Source organism: Chroicocephalus ridibundus, chromosome 2 (genome assembly GCF_963924245.1).
Source record: "Chroicocephalus ridibundus chromosome 2, bChrRid1.1, whole genome shotgun sequence".
NCBI classification, from domain to species: Eukaryota; Metazoa; Chordata; class Aves; order Charadriiformes; family Laridae; genus Chroicocephalus; species Chroicocephalus ridibundus.
In genome coordinates, this window is record NC_086285.1 from 117,749,043 (window position 1) to 117,773,528 (window position 24,486).

The following is a 24,486-nucleotide window of genomic DNA, read 5'->3' on the forward strand; positions in this document are numbered from 1 at the left end:
CATTGTGATTTTAAAATGGAATTATACCTTTTTTTCCCCATGGTTGTCTTATTTAGTAGTTCTCTCCTTGTTTTCAGACTTGCAGACAGTTTGAATAGGTTGGCAGTGGAATTCTATAACTGTTTTTAGCAATTTATTTGACAGGTGGGGTTTCTCACCTGTACTTAGTGTTAATGAGCGTCTCAGGGACTTTTGTGCTGTATTGTCGTGGAGGTCCTCACAGAAAGTTTAAGTTGTGAGGTAATCAAAGTTGTACAATTATTTCCTAAACCAGTAAAAGTTATTTTCTGCTTTTGTATTTGCAGTTCTGACAGTAAGTGTAGATTGAAGCTTAGTTGAAGCTGAGTGCAAAAAAAGCATGCTCCTAAAACCTCTTATTAAAGAATTATGTCAGAAAATACTTTGCAATAATACTTTTGTTCAAGCTGGTTTGGAGAAAGAATATCATCTCCACAAGCAGACCTATAATTAGATGGCAGATTAGCCTGTAGCTGTTGAGGTCAGTGACAAATTTGTTATCTTTAAATAGTAAATAATATGCCCAGGATGTACAAGATAGTGAATACAGTTCCTACCCTGTGGAGTCTCCTCCCTTGTGCGATTAAAAAAAAAGGCAGGGGGAGGGGGTAGAAAGAAAAGAGGGGTAGACCTGCCCTACATTACCAATACTGTTCACAATTGCTTCCTTTTGACCAGTTTTTTTTTTTTGGTCAGTTCTGCTAAAGGGCAACAGACTTGATGAAAAATACAAGAGACAATGAATCATTGGAAAATGCGTTTATTTCACTGTTTACCTATCTTCTTTTATAAATGTTGTAAGAGATCACTTTTTGCTGCATGTGGACAGCATATTAAACACCAGTAGCTGTTTATTTACAAATAAAACCTTGAAATTTTGGAACACAGAATTTTCTATGCTCCTTGTTACCTTCCATCCTCAAGCTGCCTAGAATAATTGAACACAACTGCAGAGAGGACTGCACGATTACTCTGAGCAGACTTAATGTCCAGTTTTTCAGTTCTGAGAAATCCTGTAGTGATCAATGCATAGCTACAGCTGGTTGAAGGGGACCAAATCCATTGAAGAGGTGATTTGGTTCCATTTTACCAGCTTTAGCAAAGCATTGGAGTGTGCAGGAAGATTATAATTCAGTAACACGTTTTTAAGTAAATGAACAGTTCACAAAGAACATGTAGCTTTCTTCTGTGTTACGTGTTTTGTTTCTAGTCAGTGCAAATTTAAATTCCTTCACTAATTTGGAGACGGCAAAATTGAAAGCTGTGTACCAGAAAGGCCTGTACAGTATCTGGATTTGTTCCTTCCTCGAGTATTTCCTTGAGGCTCTTTGGATGAGTCTCAAATCAAATTATAATTACAGTTTTAACTTTTTTTTCTGTCTGCAATAATGAAATTCTAGAGTAGTGACCAGGAACCGGTCTTACAGTTTGTACTCATGTAGAGCTCCCTTGCCTCTGTATGTTAAACTTCACTGGGGAAGAAGGTTTCGGTTCCCCCCCTCCCCCCGGCACCCTCCTCCCCGCTCACTTTCTGGCAGGTTCCCTTTTGCAGCTGCTTTAATGGTGTAGTTGGTTAGCACAAGTATAAATGTCAAGTGCTTTCAATTCCATTACTATATCTCTGGTTAGTATTAACTTTTTAGGAATGATTATATAACATAGCAGGATAAATACCTTTTTTTTTTACCTTGATTGTATATGTAAAAGCATTTAGTGCTAGAAAAATACAGCTCTTAAAGAATTATCTGGGGTTGCATCTGAGTTCTTATAAATTAAGAACCTTAATACGTTTGTGCATGCTCACATAGCTCTTGTTCTGTGCCGAATTCTTTTTGAGCTTTGACTGCAGTGGGAAGTAGGGGGCAACCTTCATTCAAGCCATTCACTAGTAATGAGTATGTCAAGTATAGTCGACATCTGTTTGTTGCATAGTCTGATGTTGGTGAGAAGATTTATGTAAATATATTCCCAACACCATGTATCCTAATAGAAACATAGCAGGTGTGTCGCTTGGACTTAAGCATTGAAGATGGCTATAAAATTAGTTTCTATTTTTACCAGTTATACAGGAACTGTTTTACAGATACAGCTGCTCAAGTGCGCTTTTGGATGGCAATAGAGTTTCATGTACTGGCCATATCGGGACAAAAAACGGCCGTGGAAAAAAAAGCCGTGTAGCATTTGATAATGTCAGCATCTGTTATCCCTGTCACTCACACAGTTGAAATGTTTGAGTTACAACTGTGTCAGCAGATGCCCAAAGTTCAGCGTGTGCTCAGTTAAAACTGAACAGCTGATCTAAGTGATGGATGTGACATTTTAGAGTGACTGGATATGTATTCTTAGAGATATGCTAACATGAACTAGCAGGAAGCAATGTCAACGTATAATTTTAACTTCTGTATCACTCTGAACTGTCATTTTGTTTCGGAATAGCATTGCAATGTTATACAAAGGAGACACGAAAGAGCACAACATGATGAATTGTAACCAAAAACCTTTCAAAATAAATTTAAGCTGTTAAAAACTTGGTCTGGTGATATAGTGGAAGCCACATCAATTGGTGGTGGGGACAGGAACTCTTCATGAAAAGAAGTAAATGCTTAGCAATTAACCCCTGTGTAAAACAGTTGGTAATACCAAATTGCTTCTGTGATCATGATCAAGTTCAATAGCATTGCTCCATTTAAAAAAGCTACTACAACTTGATTTGTTTCCCCACTATAAGCCAGGTTTTAATTTAGATGTTAAGATACTGTAGTCTTCATGCCAAAATATCTGCTCATAAGAGAAATAGCTTTAAAACAAATATTAAGATTTTACTTAAGAAAGTGATTCTGGTAAGATGATGTTTATTCTTATATATATGTTATTCTGTGGTTTCAGGTAATAAAAATATCAGGCTATGTATAGCATTAGCTAATTGAGAATTATGTGAGTATTTAAAAATAAGATTCTCCATCTAAAACTGGTGCATTGTCTTTTTTTTTTTTTTTTTCTCCCAAACATTTTAGTAAGCACACGGGTACAGTTAGAATCTTTAATCTGGGCCAAATGTGCCTACTTATGGACATATCCTATTTAGTAACTGCTTTTAGAAGGCTGCTGTCATGAATAGGAATGGCTGGATTGATGAGCCAGGAGGTCTTTCGTCATATTTTTCCTTGTTCCTGAATTTGATGTTGACTGTCTTTACTTAGGGTCAGTGTGCACTGGTATATTTTAGTTAATACTGCTTTTAGAAATTGAAACTGTTGCAGGACTATTTCTCATGTAGTTCTTAAAATTTTCTGAATGCTACAAATTCATATTTTTGTGGCCAATTTTCTTAAATTTGGATTTTAAATAGATTCAGCTTATTTGAAAATAGTATTTAAGATAACTTACCTTCTAGGTTGTAGTTGTCATTTGTGTTTTCATTTAGGAGTCTGTCAATAGCTCTAATCCGCTGACTAGCAACTGTGGCCTAGAAATCTCTGTATTGTCGCTTTCTGTGCATAAACCTGACACTGCACTTTGTATCGAAGAGCTCAGTGAGCATAATAAGTGCTGATATGGAGAAAATTCTAACTTAAGTCTCACATTAAATTACAGAAGTTATCATACTTGATTATTTGGGCTATCCTTTTCTTTAAATCACAGCCTTAATTTCTTAGCTGTTTATACTTGTAGTTGCAACCTGTAGATTAAGTATTCTATGGTAGATGTAAATTTAAATATTAACATCTGAAGTACACAGAGCTGGCTGTGATTAATAGAACAATGGCTTGTTTTTAATGAGATAAGTTTTGATAGTCAGGCTTTTAAGATTAGTTTAGGATCTATTAAGTGAGGAGTGCTGGTAATGATAAATTGTGCAGCTCTGCTGCAATCTTAATTGGTGTGTTTTAAGGGTTCATTTCCAGCCTTGTTTTGAATTCTTTGTTTACCACTAATGTTCTGCTTATCAGTTGTTAACAGTTCTTCGTACCCGCTTTTATAGTCACTTAATTTAATGTTTTGTGATTTGTTACAAGCAAGTATGAGTTATTTTGGCAATACCAGCTGACCCTTAGCAAGTTAATTTGTCACATGAATGTCATTCAAACAAGAGGGAAACCTGTTTCTTCCAACAGCTGTTTAGTTTCCTCTTACTGGTTGTTCCATGCCTGCCAAAAATACATACTTCTTTACATTCCATAGCATTGTATGTTCATATGGGTACATAAAGAAGTATGTACTCTGAGCAGGTACACATAAAGTTGCTCGACTACCTTCCAGATGAACCTGCAAAGTATTTTGCTGCTTTCTCTTGCTGTCATTTGGTAAAATTCAGACTGACAGGTCTTTGGAAGAACAATGTTATGATTAACTGATGTTAGAAAATAAACTTGCTAACTGAACTTTGTGATGCAATTTACCTGCACAGTGGCTTAAAGCCGGTTATAGTTCATTGTTCTGGCATGGCAGGGACATTAGAAGTGCTTTTCCAGACTTTTGCAGCCTCTTGCTGTTCGTTCTGAGTGACCACGTTTGAGTGGAGAGCTGAATCATTGGTAGATTTGCAGCATGTTTTCTTGGAATTAGTAGTTGTATTCCACTGTAAAAACTTCAGCTTCCTCCGAGGTCTTCTAGCAGATTTCCATGCCGGTGTGCAGCTTGCATCTAGCATCCTGAAGGGAAGCATAGACTCGTCTAATATAGCAGTTATAAACTTATTTTCCTGCCCTCCCCAATCCCACTTCCATGCTTTTTGCATCCCATCTGGTATTCTGCAAACTGTTTACAGCTTTATACTTATTTATGCTGTAGTTAAGAGGGGTTTTAAAAAAAAAGTAATAACAGCACATGCCACTGGTCATCCTGCTTATCGTAAAGGTGATGACATTGAATTAAGAAAACAACCTCTAACTGCTGTGACACGATTTGGATTGTTAGGCCGAAGGTCACATGTGAAAGCTAATACCTATTCAACAGTTCTGCAAGCAGCTTTTCTTGTTTTGTAAAATTGGCACTCACCTGCTTCAGTCAAAATCTTGTCCACACTTGAAATATTTATGACAACTAAAAAAAAGACCACCAAAAAATCCCCAAGCCCTCAAAGAGACAAACTCCAAGTTCAACCCTGTTTTTTAGACTCTGTGCACCGTGGTTTGGAAGGGTAGTTAAATATTTGATGTACAGTGCGGGTTTGACTTCTAAGGGGCTGTCAGATATAGCTTATGGTTGCTTAATTTGCATTTCAGGAGTTGATTTGGGTTACAGTAGAGAGTAAGCTTTGTCTTTACAGCATTAGAAGGTAAATTTGAAATAAGCTTAACAATTAGTAAACGTAACAGTCGTAAGGAAAGCCGAGAGCAGAGGAAGGAAGAATTTCTGCAGCTCATGACAAAAACCTAGTGCAGCTGATAGAGAGCAAATCAGAGTGTAGCAGTAGCTAGCACAGTACTACAAGGAGAAACAGCAATGCAGCATTAGAATCACAGCAGTCACATTCTAGTTTTTAAGTAGGTTGTTTTCATGTACATCTTAGATAAAGCACCTTGAAAATTTTGCTTAGATCTACTTGAGAACTCAGCGTTGCACTACCACACTGTTTATTAGCTTTTCTTTTTAAAGTTGCTTTTTTTTTTTTTAGTTGTGCGTAGGAAGATAAGAATATATTTCACTGAAATGAACAATCAGTTACTGGCATTGCAATTTTTGAGTTTATCTTCTTTAAAAAGAATTCTACCTACCAAGCAAGTTGGGTTTTTTTTGCTATGAAATTTGGACTAATGTTGTTTTCTTTCAACCTGCGCTTTACACTACAAATGCTTTGTACTTTAACACACTCAAAATTAAGCTGTTCCCAGAGTGGAGGGATTAATATAACAATAAAAAAAAAAAAACATTCTAGTAAATAAGTTACACATGCAGAAAGTCATAGGCATCCTTTAAACGTGCAGAATAATGCAGGTCTCTTGATGTTCTATTACCTGTAAGCTTAGTATCATGCAGCATTTGCAGTTGGAAGAGAGGTAATGACCTAGAGACACATCAGCAGCAGCCATCTCATCCTGAGTGCTCGCTCACTCTATTCGCTGAATCAGCTCTTCATTACATGGGAGGGGGAGGCAAGGGGGGGCGAATGTCGGTGCATACAGTACCTCACCACCTTAAATAGATAAAACTTAAAAAGGGAAAAAATAAAATAAAATAAAAAGCATAAAGACCGGTGCCTAATGGTCACCTGCTGCCTTTCTTGGAATGCTAAAATATGGATGATGTTGTATAGAAATTATACCTTGTGTCTGCTGGACTGAGAGTTAAAGACTCCAAGGATAGATGCTAGGAAGCCAAGGGAAGGTGAACTTAGCCCACTGTCAGATGAAAATAATCACAGGCAAAAAGAAAAATAAAAACCCAACAAAAAAACCAAAAACCAAGCCCCCAAAAGTTGGAGTCGCTTCCAAAAAAAAAAAAAGCACAAAAAAAAAAAAGCGCGATCGTCTCCCCCCTCCCCCGGCAAATATTGGTTTCTTCTAGTTCCTTAGATATTGCACTGCATCTTTTCTTGCTTGAGGTTATGTTTCCAGGCTTAACTGTAGGCAGGTCTGTGTTGAAGCTACTTTCCATCTTCAGAGGTCAAGTCTGCTGGCGAGGTCAGGGCTCCCGCACGCACACTACAGAAGACACTAACCGTATTTCCCACTCAGAGGGCACGAGCAAAACTGTTACGGCTTTATAGGCGGCTAAGCATTTGAAACATGCACTCCCAGGCAAACGGGCTCTCTTGTGCCTCTCTCTTCCCTGACCATATTTAGTCAACCATTGCAAAAAATAGTCTCTCAGCTGTCGATTGTCGATCCGGCCGCGGCGGGAGCCGCTATCCGGCTCTCTGCCTATTGATTGTGCAGCCTGCACTTCCACTGCGCTCAGCCATTTGTCCCCAGGTTTTTTTAGCACTGCCAAATAAAGCGCTCTCTCTCGTGTTTCCAGTTAGATTTCCCAGGTTTTCACTGAGCTTGCGCTGCTACTAGTAAACCCCGATGAGGTTGTCACTATACTTAGAAACATAAGGGGGGGGAGGAGAGAGAGAGGATAAAAAAAAAAAAAAAAAGGCAGCCCTGCTAGTAGCAAGGCAAGGACTTCACGCAGATATAGAACAATAAATATCCTGCGCTGCCACGGCAGGTTGTGTAACCTGGTTTCTTGATCAGTGCAAAATGCCATGGGGAACAACATGCTGTTTAACCTGGGGTCTAAGCGGCCTTGTTTTAAGTTTTCAACTGCAAATCATACTGTTATTTTATAAATAAGAAGTTGGTTTTGGTTTGTGGCCCCACATTTCCATATTCAAATCAAGCTAGAAATTATTTGAAAAACAGATACCTTTGCTTTAATTAGTAAATTCGTATCATTCCATACAATTATGCTTAATAATTCCATAGTATTTTGTTTACAATGCTTAGCTATAAAATTGCTTTCAAAAAATAAATGCACTCGTAAATTAGGTGCTACTGTTCTTTGAAAAAACCTAAAGTGTCTTAGAAGAAACAAATAAAAAAGAAATCAAGTGAACATCTCAGTCCATTAATCAGACTTTCATATGCACAAAATTGGCCTATAACAAGACCAGTAAGTACACATCCAAAATATGAAATGGGGGATTTTCATAATCATAGGGAGCGTATGCATTGTTTTCTTCAGAAAAGGATAAAGCTACTGAAATTTAGCCATTTAAATAGAACACTCAGGAACCCAAATATTTGATGACTTTCTCTATATTTTTCAAACAAAATTCTTTATGTTGCTCAGGAGCAAGAAGAGTGAAAAAGCAGAGAAAAATCTCTCAATTTAAAATTAAACTTATCAAATGAAAATGTCACCTCAGTGAATACTGGTGTAATTACTAGTTACTAATATATTAAAGTTTATTACTGTAGGGTGGGGTGTGAATTGCAAAGTCCTGAATGGACCACTATCTTGGACTTACACTTTCCTTGCTGCTTCTTTTTGTGTTGACTTTGTCCTGTGCTTGGTAGCTGCTTACCCCGTAACTTCTGTTGCAGTATAGCTTTCTGGTAAAGGTCACACTTTTTTGTTTCTCTTTCTTCAATTTCATAATCATATGCTGAAGACAAAATTGTTGTGTAAGATCTAGGCTAGTACAGAAGATGTCTTTGTGAATTCCATGTAAATTTATGTGCCTCGTTGTTTCTTAAGTTTCATATATATTGAAATCAATTTTTCCAATACCAAGAGTTACTTGAAAATCTGAGAGACAAAAAGAAGGCAACAGCCTGTCTACTTAAACTTGTGCCAACTGAGCCACCAGTCAGATATGAAATATTAATCTCTAATTTCAGGATACAGCGTGCTCAGTAATACCGGTCTAGGGTATTAATCTGTTCTTTGTTACTCGTTCCTGAGGGATACTTCCTTCTTTGTTTTTCCAGCGTAACTCCCTGTGCTGCACAGCGAGTGTGGTGTGAGCCAGATCAGGGAACTGATTTGGCCTGAAGTTGTGGGCTGACGTGCACTTAAGTTCATATCGTTGCCAAAAATAGCACTGTCCTGCTCCTGTGTTACTTCTTGCACTATGTTGGTACAAATATTTCTTTGGCTTCACAGTGAGCAGGCTCAGAGTACTATTCTGTATGAGAAATAATCCAACAAAAAGGGGTGACCTTTAAGGTGCTGTGTTGGGACCACTTTTTTGTGTGGGTTTTTTTTTTTTTTTTTGAGCAGAGGTGGTAGTCAGAGGACAAGAAAGGGATTAGTAAAAGGTAGTCTCACTTCTATTGTGTTGCAAAATGCATGTCAGAGTACACAGCCTTAAAAGAAAACTTTGCAATGGAAACTATCTTTAAATCTGATCTGTTTCCTCAACTGTTTGAGGCCATACAGGAAACAGGTGAACACATTTAGCTGAGCCAGGGATGGACATAAGCAGACAAGAGGTTGTGTGTGTGTTTTGGGGGGGAATACTTCAAGCCAGGATTGCTGTAAAATATCTTCTTTGTCACACTGAGACAGTGGAAAGCTGACCCAAGGGAGGAGAATGGTGGGAGAGTAGAGCAACTTGTAGTAGAAAGTGCACTAAATCATTACAACCCCTAGAGATATGATTCCTGATAAGTTTATGCTGACCTAAGACTTTGCTTCTGGAAAGGGCAGTCTGCCCTCCCTGCAGCTCTTAACTTCATCATCTCCTTATGCCTATTGCTTCTAGTGATCGTGAAGTTGCAGGGAAAGTTGCATTATCTCATTGATCTGTCTGAAAGCAAACTTGCCAAATCAAGAATCGGGGCAGGTTGCTTCACTTGCTAGACAGTGATGTGTCTCTCTACGGAGCCAACATAAAGCAGGAATTGAAGTGCAGAGAAAAGTGGGATTGTGTCTTTCAGTAGCCATTTAAGTTAAATTTACTTATGCTGATTGTGAAGTAGCCTCTCTGTTTTATTTTTTTTATGCCTAAGTATCTCTTCTTTAGAAAAAAACAAACCCCAAAAGGTGAAACAAACAAAACCACCCCACCACCATCCCACAAAGCCCCAACCTTCCCCACTTAAATCATTCTGCAGTCGAATTGCAGTTGGTAGCAGAGAATCTTCTCTAGTTTTTCTTTATATATATATTTTTTTAAACAGGGTGGAAGGATGCCTTTGCAGTTAAGAATGCTAAATCCGTAATCTTTTCCATATAGCAAGGTGCTAGTTTCATCTTGCTGCAAGTACTTTTTATCTGGTAGATTTTTCAAATAAGTACATTATTGTATGTGGCATTCTCAGGTAATGCTGATGAGCATCTGTAAAAATTCTATGAGTAAAATACTGCATAAGGAAAGAGATTTTATATATTGGTTGATAATTATAATATATGTTAAAACTTTTGGTCATAACAATGACGTTGGGTTTTTTTGTATGTCTAACATTGGTAACTGGTGTTTGAAACAACTGCTCTGTCTGAAAATGAATTAGCGTATTGTTCAGATCTGTGATGCATTTTATGTTGCAAATATAAAACTCATGCTGTTGAGTTTTCATTCTGCTGCTATTTATAATTTTAATACATCATATATATGTTAAACTGTGGTTCCGGACTCTAAAAACCTGAATAATAAAAAAAAAAATTATGTGGCAAGGTCAAATTAAAGGTGATTCAGCAGTATTTGCTGTTATTCTTCTACATCTCAAATTAAATGCAACACAATATAAATGAGTGTTCCTTCTACCAAATAACTTCTAACTAATAGAGCCTGGACTGTTGTTTTATGGGGATGAATTATGGTGGGCTTTATAACTCGCTGTAACCCCAACAGCTGGGCCTGTGAAAGCAACAGATACCTTGATCTCAACCCCCTGTGAACACATTTGCTTTCTCGTTACATTTTTCACTGAGCAGGTGTTTAGCTCGTATGAAAGAAGAAATAGTTTCCTCACCTCCTTCAAAGCTTTACAACTTCCTCAAAAACTTTCACTGAAGTTTTTCTTTTGTTGTCCCATCTAGAAATTTTCAAAACTTGCAAAAAGATCATCCAACTGAAAAGGGCCCAAAATCTTTATCAACTTGCTGCTAATCTGAAAATACTGCAGACCAGCAAATGCCAAAGCTTACCTGTTACAATTTTTTTTTATTAGTAACAATCTTTAAATAGCATAACAATGACACAATTTCAGTGTTTTCATAAGGCTTTTCAGCACTTTATCAATAATCTTTGAAGCTACTCAATTAGCTATGTAACCTGTACACTTGAATACGCTGAAGATGACAGCCTGAAGAGTTTTCATGAGCTGATTTCAAGTTTTAATATATACAAGATAAAAGCAAGTGTTGTAGTCCTTAAAATGGAGCAGTACAACTTGGCTTCTTTAGTACTTTGTATGGAAAAGTGAATCAAGAATTACTGTGTAATTGGCATGTGACATTAATTCATTAATATGACTGTTCCAGTGAGTACTGTTCTGAATGGTAGCCACTTAGCTAAGCTGTCAAAATTTTGGCAGCAGCTCTAGAAAATCCTGCAAAATAGAACAGCTTGTAGGAAGGAAAGTTGCAGTGTGAAGGAACAGGATCTTATGCGCGGAAAGAAACTACCTCGCAGCTAATGAGAAGGGGGATGCAGCCACTGAACATCTTAAAAGAATTTGCCATTGGTAGCATATTAATATCTTGCAGAATTTTAAGGTGTCATGTCCATAAAACTGTCCTTCCATCCTGTTGTCCAGTAATTTAGCACAGTCTGGAAGAGAGAGAGATGTGGTCTCTAGCTTGTGTAGCCAGAAACAACTGAGGAGTAGTTACTGTCCCTCTGATGCTTCACTATGAAAAGTAAGATAAAGATCTGTTACACCTAGAAGCTGTTTGCTTGTTTTGTTGGTCCTTCTGGTAGGATCAATGCATTTTAAAAGCATCCAAAAATGTACAAAAATCTTCCTGGTATTTGATGTCAAACTAAATGGAAAAAGGTTTGAAAGAGTTCTGGTAAGGCTACACTCTTGCAAGTATTAGGATGAGTGAATTTTTTCATAGCATACAAAGTATTAAGTCAGTTAATACACTTCTGATGTTGCAAACTAGAGACACATTTGTATCCTAGATTTGAAAATACATAATTTAATTACAAAATAAAGTATGTTTATCAATGCAGCTAATATTTGTGTATTTTGCCACATTTCATAAAGCTTTCGTAACCTGTGTTATACTAAATTATATCATTAATTTTGGAAACCCCTGCATAAATCAGTCTCTCCAAGAATTGATGTTGGTGGCTTGTTTTTTGGTGTGGGTTTGGTTTGTTGGTTTTTTCCAAATATTCTAGTCTTTCTTCCTAGCATGTGACAAAGCTGTAGAAGGCGTTATGAATAGGAGCTGAGCAATGGTTCACAATGAGCAATGTACAATCTGTTAAGTGGTGTTGTCTTATTTTGCTGTAAGTAATCTGGACTGTGAGGAAGTGAGAAGCTTACTCCTGCCAGGAAAACAAAAAATTCAAAGAGGTTGAGAATGATTTCTTATTTATTTGCTTACCTCAAGGAAGCTGGGATTCTGATGGAGTCTGAAAAGAGTGAGATAAACCACAGGCTGCAAAATGCATTTGGTTCCTGGCCAGCTGCTGGTGTTCGTTCTGTGGAGGATGAGCCTCTAGAGCAGCCTGGTGTGGACGCTCCACGCAGCAGTTGGTCATGGGTCTCCTGTGTGAAGTGGTCCTGTGGCCTGCAGATACAGTTGCTTTGTTGTGGTTCCTTCAAACACTGAATCTGAGGAAAAAGGTGACTGTTATCGTGCAACTGCCAAGTATAATAACCATGCGTTAAGTGTGAAAGTGAGGATTTATGTTGCATACTCAGTCCAGTAGCAGGAGAACATGAGGAGACGCTTAAGAAGTCCGAGTCTGTTAGGATAGTGTCCAGGCAGTGTGTAGGAAGGAGTGCACGTTCTTACTGGTAGGGTAGTCTACCTCATGGCCTCTTAGCTGTGCTTTTCAGGAGGGGTCATTGGAGCGAGCTATCCCCAGAGTGACAACTTTTCGTTTGTGTGTTTTGTTTTTTTAATAGGAAACTCATTGGCTTACTCTAAAAGAGAGCTTAGGAGTGAATAGCAGTGTGGATGTTCAAGGTAACAGACTGGAATGAATTAGGAGCTCAGTTATTACTTTGCAGTGCAGTGAGCTTATTGTTGAGAATATTTTTAATTAAAAACTGAGAAACTTATTTTGTGAGGATATTTCTGAGGCTTATTGAGATCCCACATTTTGAGTATCGGGTGGCTAATGAAGAGCTATTTAATTCAATCGTAGCCTTGCAAGGAGGTCTGTGACTGAGTGGTTCCACTTGGCATTAGTTTGTATTTACTTGGATTTTAAATGTTGAATTTTGTGAAGAAGCTCTCTTTCTCTTGTAAATAGCATGTTGCTTCAGTGGTAGGGAAAGATTAGATGATAAAAGAGGTTTCCTGGCACAAGATTATAGCAGTTCCTGGTTTTCTTTTTATCTCTGAGGAACTGCCATAAGGGAGCTGCATGTAATGCTTATAAAGCTAAGACAATAAGGGAATTAAGTTTGGTTACTTACCTATTCCAAAAACTAAGTGGAGACACATGAGCTTGAGAAAAGTGGATTTCTGAGTAAATACAAGACTGACCAATTTGTTCGTTTTGTGTTGTGTTATTAATACCCTTAACATTGCAGTCTTTGGACTTCAGGGCTTTTAGTCTGCTTTAATACTCTAATAATTGGGTTGCTCTTCACCACCCTTGAATTTGAGGTGTAAGATAATAAATCCCCTTCCTTTGGTAGGCATCTTGGCAAGCACATACAGAAGTGGGGTGGAGTACTAGGCATTGCTGTGGTACAGTGTCTCTGTACACAGCCACTATCTGTTATGAAAATACCTGTATTCCACTAATACTTGCTTTACTGCTTAAGCATTTATTTTTGTCTGTGCCTAAGAGTCTTAGTCCAGTTTTATCTCGGAAATTGAAAGTCTCAACTGTTAACAGCCAATAGCATCAGTTTATGAAGTGATGATTTTAAAGAAATCTAATGTAGTGGAACTTCCTTATTAAATAATTAAATAAAGAATGCTGTAAGGATTTTCAGTGGGAACAACTTTTGTCATTTATGCTTCAGAATTTGTGTGAATACTTTTTAAAGGAAATTTTTATTGCTAGATAACATTTCCTCTGAAAAAAATACAATTCCCACACTGTTTTGGGTATTGTATGGCTTGTTTGTGTGCTTTAATTAGAAGGAACTGAACATTAAATTATTATGTTTGGAATTGCTGGTATAGCTCTTCACCCACTTTCTCTTTGAAAAAATGCTAATGTTATTTTAGCTGCTACTACTGTGTAGTTCTGAGAATTAATTATTGTTTCACTATCATCCTGTTGTCATTCAACAAATACGTTATATGTGCGTTATGCCCTCTCTGTGTATTTATTTCAGTGCAATGCGTGTGTTGTTGTCCAAGTTACCACGACCATGGATTGTTGACGAGAAAAAAGATGATGGTTACACTGCCTTGCATCTGGCAGCTCTCAATAATCATGTGGAAGTGGCTGAACTTTTGGTGCATCAGGTAGGGCACTTTTCTCGGAAGGATTTAAATGTCACACTTCAGTTAACCATCTGATGTGAAAATAGTTTGGCTGTTGGTGCCTGCAGTCGCAATGCAGAAGTGATGGAGCAGGGAAGGATATGTGGTGAGTTCTAAAGGTCAGACTTGCCGTTGAGATCATTACAATGGCCTAATGGTGCAGAGGGACTGAAAAATTTGATACCTAGTTTGTTTCAACAGATCATCATCTGTACCTTGAATAATCAAAGTATTTAATAACTTCTCTCAAATCTGGAGACTAGGAATCCTCTTCAGGGTCGTATTCAGTGCCCTAATTGTCTGCCTTGCCTACAGATGAATTGCTGGGATGATAGTGTTCTAATGCTTTGAATGTCTTTCAGGGTAACGCTAACCTGGATATCCAGAACGTTAACCAGCAAACTGCTCTGCACCTTGCCGTTGAACGACAGCATACACAAATTGTTAGGGTAAGTATTTTATTTGCAATAAGCCATATGGTTAATAGTACTTGACTCAAGCTGGTAGAGGCTGACATAGGTACTTCATGAACATTTTAAAAATAATTTAACATTATGTAGCCATTGAATACTTATATGATTAATTTTGATAAATTCAGAAACCTGCCAACTTTCACAGAAGGTGATATGAAGGCAATATAAAGGACGTTTCAGGAATGCTCAGTTTCTGTACATGTACATTATGGTTTCCCCTATGTGGCTGCCAATTCCAGCATCTGCCCTTGTTGAGTAGGGGAGAATATATTCTTCTGTTACTTGTCTGAGTCTTGTAGTCCTGTAATAGGACCTTCAGATAGCATTTTTGATGCCCTCTTGCTCATAGGTTTGCAAGTTGTAGGTAAGTGAAACATCTTTTCATGAGTTTAACTGCCTTTCAGTCTTCTGACTGTGCAATTTTCCCTGGTTTTAGCTTGGGAGAGCTTTAAGCAGTAACAGAAGCACCTTATTAGTGAAAGTAATGCTGTTTCTGTTCTTGTTTTGCTTGCGTGGTTGCTTAACGAAACTTTGTTACTGGCCCAGTTTGCCCGTTCTGGCCTGTGTGCACTGTCCATATGGGACCTCTGTGACTTAGTGTTTGGATTGCTAGTGTGGGCTGTTGAGGCTCCGACCAAGTACCCACTGCTGTAGATGTTCCTTGTGAGTGAATACATCAACCTGCCCTTGGCCCTCTGTGTAAATGTTTTTAGTTTATCTTTGTAGACTGAGAGTCATATTAAAACCTGTCTCTTACTCAGGCTTACAGAGAATTGTCCCCCCTATGCAGACCTATATCTGCGGTTCTGTTTGGTGTTATTTTGCCGTAAGGTTTCTCCATCTCCAAGGGCTGATGGATGTGATCCCATTACAGTGAAACATGTGATATGGCCCTATATCTGGAACTGCTTGCTACCAAAAGAATGGTTTCCTAGAGTCAGTGTCACTTGCATCCTGCAAGCTATTTGGCAGCTATATTTGGTGAGCTCTTGTGCACTTCTGGAACCGACACGGTACCTGGGAATACAATACGAATGTAGCAGATGAGCAGAAGGTAGGCACGTAAAAGAACTAGTATGTGTATTGGACTGACGTGCTTACATCTGAGAATGCTTAAGTGAATGACCCTGTAGAGTATCCATACTTCAGTGTTGGATTAACTTTGAGAAGTCCTAAAATAACTCATGCAGCCGTGCAAAGAACATGTTGGCTCCGTATTTCAAAATTAATTCCTATTGGGTACCTTCCAGGGCTGGGTTGTACCCTCAGGCATCTCTGGAATAGTGGTCAAAGGTAGCAGGGTTCTTTTAAAAGCCCTGCTGCAGTGACAAAGGGTAGTGGTTTGCACTTTTTTTTTAAAAAAAAAAAAAACAAACTTCTGCAAAAGCTTTGAATTTCCATGGTAGTGAAGGCTTCCATGTTGCTCTGAAAAGAGTTCTTTTATAGATTTATTTCCCCCCCCCCCCCCCCCCCCCCCCCCGGAGAAACTCTTAAGCACTAAATAGCTAGTGGCAAACACAAGATACAAATAGGAGAAAGAAAAAATTGGGACAGAGTAAGTCCATTTAGACAGTGTAAAAAGTTCGTGGGAGACTGTTGCTACTACTAGCTAGTTTTCTTAGTTTCACTTGTGGAAGAAAAGGTTGGGGAAAATGGTAACCTGCAGTCAATTACAGGGAAATATTTCCTTGAAAACTAAGTCCTGAATTCCTTTTAAACTATTTTCCTTTTAGCCTTTTCTGGAGCCTTGAGATTCTTTGGTTCTGAGAGGCTGAGATCCTTGCAAGCGTGCAGGCTCTGAAGTGGGAGATCCCCCTTCATGTATCCCTGTTTCTAGGCTATGCCTTTTGTCTCTGCTGCTAATCCAAATTTTGCAGAGTAGCAAAAGCTCAAAACTAAAGTTAAAACCTCAGCTGCTACCTACAGGTTTCTGAATAGCAAGAGTGGCAGAGTTTAGTTTTTAGGGGCAATTGTTCTTTGTCAGCATGTGCTGATTTGTTTTAACAATGTATTTAAGAAATTTCTGGTGTATTGAATTATGGGGGGAGGGGGGCTGTATGCAAAGGCGATGTGAACAGGAGGGCCTGTGCAGCCTTGTGCTTGCTTTCATGTCATGTGGCCTGGAAAACGTGTGTCTAAAATTAGCCCTAAAGATGAGTCTTACAGTTCGTTACTTTCCAAAGTGTTCTGAGATGGTATTTAATAGTGTCATTGGTTTTTATGTCTTCTGATGAATAAGGGTAAACCTAAGTATATGCTTAACTACTTTGCTAATGGGAGGATACTGTGAATTGAGTTGTAAAGTTTACATGGTGTGGAAGTGGTGATTTTTTAGGTCATTGAAACCTAATAGTAAAGAACATATATGTATCTCTAAAGTATTGCCCACTTGTTCTGTTTCTGATAAATTGCTGTAATATGTAGATTATCTTGTAAGAATTAAAGGTTTTGGACAGTAGAAAGAGTCCTGTAAAATAGCATCTCTTGTAGAGCTCCTTAAGAGCATTAGTCTCCTACTGAAATAAGCTTGATATTTGAAAGAGATAAATGCTTCAATTGAGGGCTGAGCTCCGAGTATGTGAATTGTAGCAAGACAAAAAAAAATAACTGTTTTGAACCCGCTAAAGCATCCTAAATGATATTTTCCTGAAGCTTGTTTTTAAAAGGAATAAAGAGCTTTTTTTGAGTTTTAAATTGTGTTCTCTCTCTTTTCAGCTCTTAGTCCGTGCAGGTGCTAAGCTGGATATTCAGGATAAAGATGGGGATACTCCCCTGCATGAAGCCCTGAGACACCACACCCTGTCACAGCTCCGTCAACTCCAAGACATGCAAGATGTGGGCAAGGTAGATACTGCTTGGGAGCCATCAAAGAACACAGTAAATAAAATGCTTTTATTTATTCCTTTTTTTTGCCTGTACGTTTGTCTCTTTATTTGTCTAGTTCTGTACTGTTGAACTGGTTTTTGGCAGCATAAGTTTAGGTAGATATTTTGCATTAAACTGCAGTGTAGGCAGAAGTCACACTGTTATATGGGACTTTTCACATGTAGTCATTATCTTTGTTAAAGAAAAATAGGGCTATTTGGTTCAAAATGTTTCTACAAATCTATGGTCCATAGTGAACGTGTATGGCTGCCAAAAGAATCCAAACTAGCCTTTTAAGAAAGAGTAATAAACAGTAGTACAGTACAGAATAAGACTAAAATTGTTTTCAGTGATTCAGTGTCTTGCATGTCTTCACAGCTTCAGTTGTTTAGCTGCTTCTATAACCATTGGAAAATTCATTGTGTTAGAACAAGGCATTCTTACTCTTCATATTTTTATCCTTATGTGTCTTTCTGACAGAGTTAATTTCAGAAATTTTGCTGTAGTAAAGAAATAGTAAAGAAACTCCAGGTAATAAAGGTCAAAATATTCTATTGAAAAATAAATGCTCAGACCCAAAAAGCTGTGCGAACCCCATGTGCAAAGATGAAGCTTATAGTTTTGCAGATAGGCAAAGGAGAAATAAAATTCTGGAGTGATTTGGACTGAGAAAAACAAACAGCATTTTTTTCTTTAAACTTTAAAGATGCACAACATAACAGTGGGTTAGATTTGCTGAATCATTAGTTACCAGTGTCGTAATATTTTTTTCTAATTTTAGGTGTGGGTGATAAGTTTTTTGCATTTCGTTCAAAATAAACCCCACCAACTTTATTAAAAAGCTTTTGTTCAAAACAAATGCTTTTCAGACTGGTTACTTAATCTCACTGAAATACACTGGAATAAGCTTTGAAAAGAGATTTAAAATATGACTGGGCTATGTGAGAAAAGGCTTGTGTCCTCTTAAGTGAGAGGAGGAAAGTGATTATGACTTGGTTGTTTCCATGATCTGAAATGGACTCTGTGAGAGGTGTGCATGTGTTGTCTGTATGTATTTAATTGTGAAACGAATGAATGGGAGATAAATACTTTTTCTCTGATTCAACATTTCATAAATAGGTTTTTCTGTTGCCCATCTTATTAGTGGCATTCACAGTGAAACCACAGTTGTTAAGATTTTTTTTTAACACAAGAAGTGGGGGGTTTTTTCTACCGCCTTTTTAAATTTTAGGTTTGGGGGATTTTATGTTTCAAAGAATTAAGTTTTTCTTCTAGTTTCATTTGAGGTGTATTCTTGGTTAAAAAAAATAAAAAAATTGCACTTTTGATTTATTTCTATTAAAACAATAATTTAAAAAAGGTTGGTGGGGAAGATGCCACAACAGACGAACAAACAGAAGAATCCCTGCATGATTGTATCTCCTAAAAATGTGATTGTATCACCTAAAAATATTCTAATGTTTAAAAAAAAAAATCACAAGCAACCAGTACCTCCTATATTAGCCTAATCAAACTATTGGTCAATTTTTTGCACTTCGTTTAGCTGCAGAGAAAATTTTTGTCTAACAAATTTGGGAGGTTTAAGTGGTGTGGAGAAGATAATGTGCCTTCAGAGGCACAAGGTGAAAACTTGCTTATTTTAATTTTATATGGCAGCAGCAAGATGTGGCTGAAATGTAAAAGATGGAGTAAAGCCTGGCTAAAATATACCTGAGAACTCTTTTAAGATGATCAGCAGATCAGACTATCTTGGAAATGTTGTTTTGAGGACAATAGTGAGAACAATACTTGTATCTATGTACCCTTATTTAAATAAAGGTAATGTAAAAATGCTATAAACCAAATTTTACCAGTAAACAGTTTTAATAGGAAGCCACCTTTGGCCCAAAATTGTATATCAAAAGAAGGCAGGACCTGTGCTGCTAAAATATGTGTGGGTATCACAGAATCGTAGGGTTGGAAGGGACCTCTGGAGATCATCTAGTCCAACCCCCCTGCCAGAGCAGGGTCACCTAGAGCAGGTTGCACAGGAACGCGTCCAGGCGGGTTTTGAATGTCTCCAGAGGTGGAGACTCCACCACCTCTCTGGGCAGCCTGTGCCAGTGCTCTGCCACCCTCAAAGTAAGGAAGTTCCTCCTCATGTTTAGGTGGAACTTCCTGTGCTCAAGTTTGTGCCCGTTACCTCTTGTCCTGTCACTGGGCAGCACTGAAAAGAGCCTGGCCCCATCCTCCTGACACCCACCCTTTAAGTATTTATAAGTGTTGATAAGGTCCCCCCTCAGTCATCTTTTTTCCAGACTGAAGAGACCCAAATCCCTCAGCCTTTCTTTATGAGAGAAGTGTTCCAGTCCCCTAATCATCTTGGTAGCCCTTTGCTGCACCCTCTCCAGCAGTTCCCTGTCCTTCTTGAACCGGGGAGCCCAAAACTGGACACAGTACTCCAGGTGCGGCCTCACCAAGGCAGAGTAGAGGGGGAGGATGACCTCCCTCGACCTGCTGGCCACACTCTTCTTGATGCACCCCAGGATGCCATTGGCCTTTTTGGCCACAAGGGCACATTGCTGGCTCATGGTCATCCCGTTGTCCACCAGGACTCCCAGGTCTCTTTCAGCGGAGCGGCTCTCCAGCAGGTCAGCCCCCAACCTGTACTGGTGCATGGGGTTGTTCCTCCCCAGGTGCAGCACCCTACACTTGCCCTTGTTGAATTTCATAAGGTTCTTCTCTGCCCAAATCTCCAACCTGTCTAGGTCTCTCTGTATGGCGGCACAGCCTTCCGGTCTGTCAGACACCCCCCCCCCCCCCAGCTTTGTGTCATCAGCAAACTTGCTGAGGGTGCACTCTATCCCCTCATCCAGGTCACTGATGAATATATTGAAGAGGACTGGACCCAGTACTGAACCCTGGGGAACACCACTTGTCACTGACCTCCAACTAGACTCTGTGCCCCTAACCACGACCCTCTGAGCTCTGTCTTTCAACCAGTTATCTATCCACCTTACTGTCCATTCATCTAACCCACTTTTCCTAAGCTTCCGTATGAGGATGCTGTGGGAGACCGTGTCGAACGCCTTGCTTAAGTCAAGGTAGATCACATCCCTTGCCCTCCCCTCATCTATCCATCCAGTCATGCCATCACAGAAGGCTATCAGATTAGTCAGACATGATTTCCCCTTGGTGAATCCATGTTGAGTGCTTCTGATAGCTTTCTTTCCCTCCACATGCCTTGAGATGACACCTAGAATGAGCTGTTCCATGATCTTTCCAGGGATGGAGGTGAGGCTGACTGGCCTCTAGTTCCCCAGCTCTTCCTTCTTGCCCTTTTTGAAGACTTGAGTGACACTGGCTTTCCTCCAGTCCTCAGGCACCTCGCCTGTTCTCAAGGACCTCTTGAAGATGATGGACAGCAGCCTGGCAATGACTTCCGCCAGCTCCCTCAGCACTCTTGAGTGTATCCCATCGGGGCCCGTGGAATTGTGGGTGTCTAATTGATCTCTCACTTGATCCTCCTCAACCAAGGGGAAGTCTTCCTCTTTCCCTATTACTTTCTCCAAAGTCTGGGACTCCGGAGGGCTGGGCCAGATAAAGGTATCTAGACCTTTAAATCTATCCGAGGATGCATTCGTAATTTGTCTTGTGTAGAATTGCAAATAAAGGTGATGGATAATAGAAGATAAATAGGATTAATAACTTAGTCTGGGAAACAGTAAGGCTTTCTTTTGGTGAATACGATGACAAGTTAAACTGATGGAATCTGTATTTTTTTTTGATTGATTTTTATTAATTCCTTTAAAGATTGGGAAAATAAGTCAGATTTCCTTAGTCTATGTGATAGCAAAGCTGATGCGTAAATCTTTAGTATTTTAGAGCTCACTTTTTGCTTGGCTAAATTTTGACTGACTTTGGGCTGCTGTCCTGAAGATACCAACCTACTGAGCACTGTAGGGTGCATCTTGCTAGTATAGTATTTCAACAAATAATGTTTGTTTTTTTTCCAGTTGAATAAACTGAAAAAGAACAAAAATTTCACTTGCAGGATTTTAGGTGTGTTTTTATATTTCATAAAGTTGGTTGGACACCAACTTCACTGAAATTTTACCATTTATTACTTTTTGCTTTGAACACAGCTTAAAATATGAAACAAACTTTTTACAGATATTGTGAATTTACTTCATAAGTGGAATTATATGGAATGAGTTGTTTAGCATTAATTATTTAATTTTTTTTTTAGTAGCTCCTTCTGAATGTCAGCATTAAGCTGTTGCCATAACTAAACCAATTTTTGTCAGGTTTCTTCAGCTGTTTTTTAATAGACTATTTAAAATGCATGCAGTGAACAATCTCTGTATAGTACACAAAGCCCTACACATTTTAGGTATTGATCTGAAAAATGTTTGTGTGTTCAAGTGCTATGAGCGGTGAACCCCGTTTCTTGAAATATGAAGTTTTTCATCCAGCACGTTGTGGGGAGGAGGAGAATTTTTCTGAAATACAGTCCCCACCACCTCAAAAAAAAAGTAATTTCAGTTGCTTTATTACAGATGCAGTGTTCCTTGGTCTAAGGTGCTTTTTATTCTAAATAAATGTATTATTCCCCAAACCCTTAAAGTACTTCTAAGATTCAAAATTATGCCACTGCCTAAATCCTAACTTAAACTAAAGTAACTCTAATGGTAGTCAGGTTAGGTGTTTACAGTTTCAATGATAGCTCAGTAGTTATAATTACTTAGATAATATTTATACTGTTTGTGTGGATTGCACAGACTCTTCTCCCTCGCAGGTGAATTGGCTGGGGCTGGCTTGTGTTGATGCATCTCAGGGCTGCCACCTTCCAGAGGAGGCTTGCTGCAGCCTTACTAGACACATAATGTTTATTTTTTTGTATGGGTTTGGTTTTGTTTTGGTTGTTTGTTTTTTTTTTTTTCATTCTTTGTCCCTGAAATGTTGCAGACTACCAGAGAAGCGTCACAGGAGGCAATATTGCCTTGGTGTTTTTAAAGCGTATGGCACACAGAGGCATTTTAGGACTCAAGGTTTTCTTGAAGAATGTTGATGACTGTTCCTGGTGGAGGAGCCAGTCTCGGCGTAGTGTTATATCCACACCAAGTGAATCAAGTGATCTGTGTTTGATTTGTCTCTTGGAGACACAATAGCTGTTCCGTTCAGGAGCAGCTTAGAGCCCATAAGGTGTAAGTGTGGATGGTAAGAGAACTCTTGTCCCAGCAAATAAGAAAGGACTGCAGCAAATTATTTGATGTAGGCATGCCTTCAAAAAATGTCTACTCTGCCAGCCTTGGAGCAAATCAGCTTTCAATGGGTGTCTTGCCACCTTGGATGGATTACTGGTATGGTCCAAGGTACCTGGACTGAAGCTAGATAAAATCTCTGCTTCGCTTCAGCCAACGCTGTAATTGTGGTGCAGAAAAATGGTCTGAATTTATAAAAAAAAAAGCAAAACCCACGTTCTGTGATCTGATCACCATGAAACAATTTCTATAACTTCCTGGGTTTTGTGGTATGAAGTCTTTCAAGCTGTACTGTTCTTGATCATAAGGAAGAATGCGGGACTGTGAGTATCTGTGAATTCATGAGGTGACCTTCAAGAGCCTCGTAGCACTTCAGTAATACTTAGTGATATAAGAACTCCTAACTAGAAAAAAAATATATAAACTGAGGTTTTAAAAAATTGCTTCCCTAGGAAACTGGGCGGCTGCATGATGGGAAGGATAATCTTGCAGTTATCAAGACAGAGTAAATACTTCTAATACATACTTCACATGCTGCAAGACATGGACACAAACCAAGCCTTTTTCTTCACAGGTCACCTCTGGGGGATGGGGGAAATAACTAGAGGGGTTTTGAAAACTGTTTTCTTCATAGTTCAGACTTCAAGATATGCAGCCTTTAGGGCTGCAGTGACAGATTTATTTCTGTATGCTGTTGTGTCTGAAATAGTACATTTAGTTCTTTAAATACAAAATGGTTGTTAATCCGGCCAAAATTACTTAATTTTTAGGGGTGATACTTGACACCCAGCTTTTGGAAGACCAGCTGCAGGGATAGATTGTACAAACTGAAAGTGATTGATTAACTTAGGTCAATTAATGGGAAAGAGGTGCAAACAAAGTCCTGCCTCGGTTCTAGTGTCGAAGCCTTTACAATTCTGGAATTCAGCACTTAAAACTCCTTGAATTGGAGCTGTGCCAAAGCTGTTCCTTTGAATATATTCTAGTGTAGTTTGCTGAGGGATTCTTAATGGTCCCAGCAGTTCCATGTTATATGTGGTCTGCATTATACTTACTCATTTTATCTGATCAAGCTTTAATACAGAAAGATGTTGAAAACGGGCCCAGAATGCTTCAGAGTAGGTGAATCCTCTCCTTGCTGAGCAATGGTAGGGAGCCTTCTCTTCATTTTTCTAGCTGGCCTTGTGAATCATGCTTAATAGGTACACTAATACAGAAATACAGTGATAGTTGTAAAAGGGCAAAGGAGCATGACATGATTAGGACAGGACACGTATGTGAATGTAAATCCCTCCAGGCTGAGAAGGCAACTAAAATCAAGTCTTTCTGGGGCAGGTGCTTTATTCACTAGACTAAAAGTAAGCATGCATTCATTTCTCTGCCCAACTATATTTTCAGTCCAAGTGTGGTGGTGGTAGCGCAATTCAGCATACCTTGAGTGTATATACTCCGCAATTTCAGTACACCTTGAGTGTGTTCTGAATATGCCCACTGGGACTTTACCCTTTACAGTGCTTATATAGAAGGGCAGACACTTCACAAGTGAGTATAGGTATGCAGGAGATTGAATCCTTCAATAGCTGAGCTATTCTTTGCTGAATTCTAGTTCCTTAAAGGAGAGTTGAGTATAGCTGACTCAAAATTAAGCAACCATATGATTGTTTTGATTTTAGTTCTAGAAATGCTTTCTTGGTCTTATGGATTTATATGTATGTTTGTGTGTATGTGCATGTGTGCGTGTCAAGTAGTTTTCCTTTAGTTTTCCTTTAGCGCATGTCAAGACTGTTTAGAGAGTCTCTCAAGTTGCTTATGTATTTGTTTTC

At 38.7% G+C, this 24,486-nt stretch overlaps 1 protein-coding gene across 3 annotated transcripts in view; it reads left to right on the forward strand.

Annotated features, from left to right (window-relative positions):
• MIB1 (MIB E3 ubiquitin protein ligase 1) overlaps positions 1-24,486 on the forward strand; it is an 84,120-nt gene that overhangs the window by 42,648 nt on the left and 16,986 nt on the right. For 2 of the 3 annotated variants that reach the window (XM_063326692.1, XM_063326693.1), the window contains exons 13-15: positions 13,932-14,064; positions 14,445-14,531; positions 17,271-17,432. In XM_063326692.1, the coding sequence (XP_063182762.1) occupies positions 13,932-14,064; positions 14,445-14,531; positions 17,271-17,432 (382 nt within the window). The remainder of the gene's footprint in view (positions 1-13,931; positions 14,065-14,444; positions 14,532-17,270; positions 17,433-24,486) is intronic. The other variant, XM_063326694.1, reaches the window with a different exon arrangement.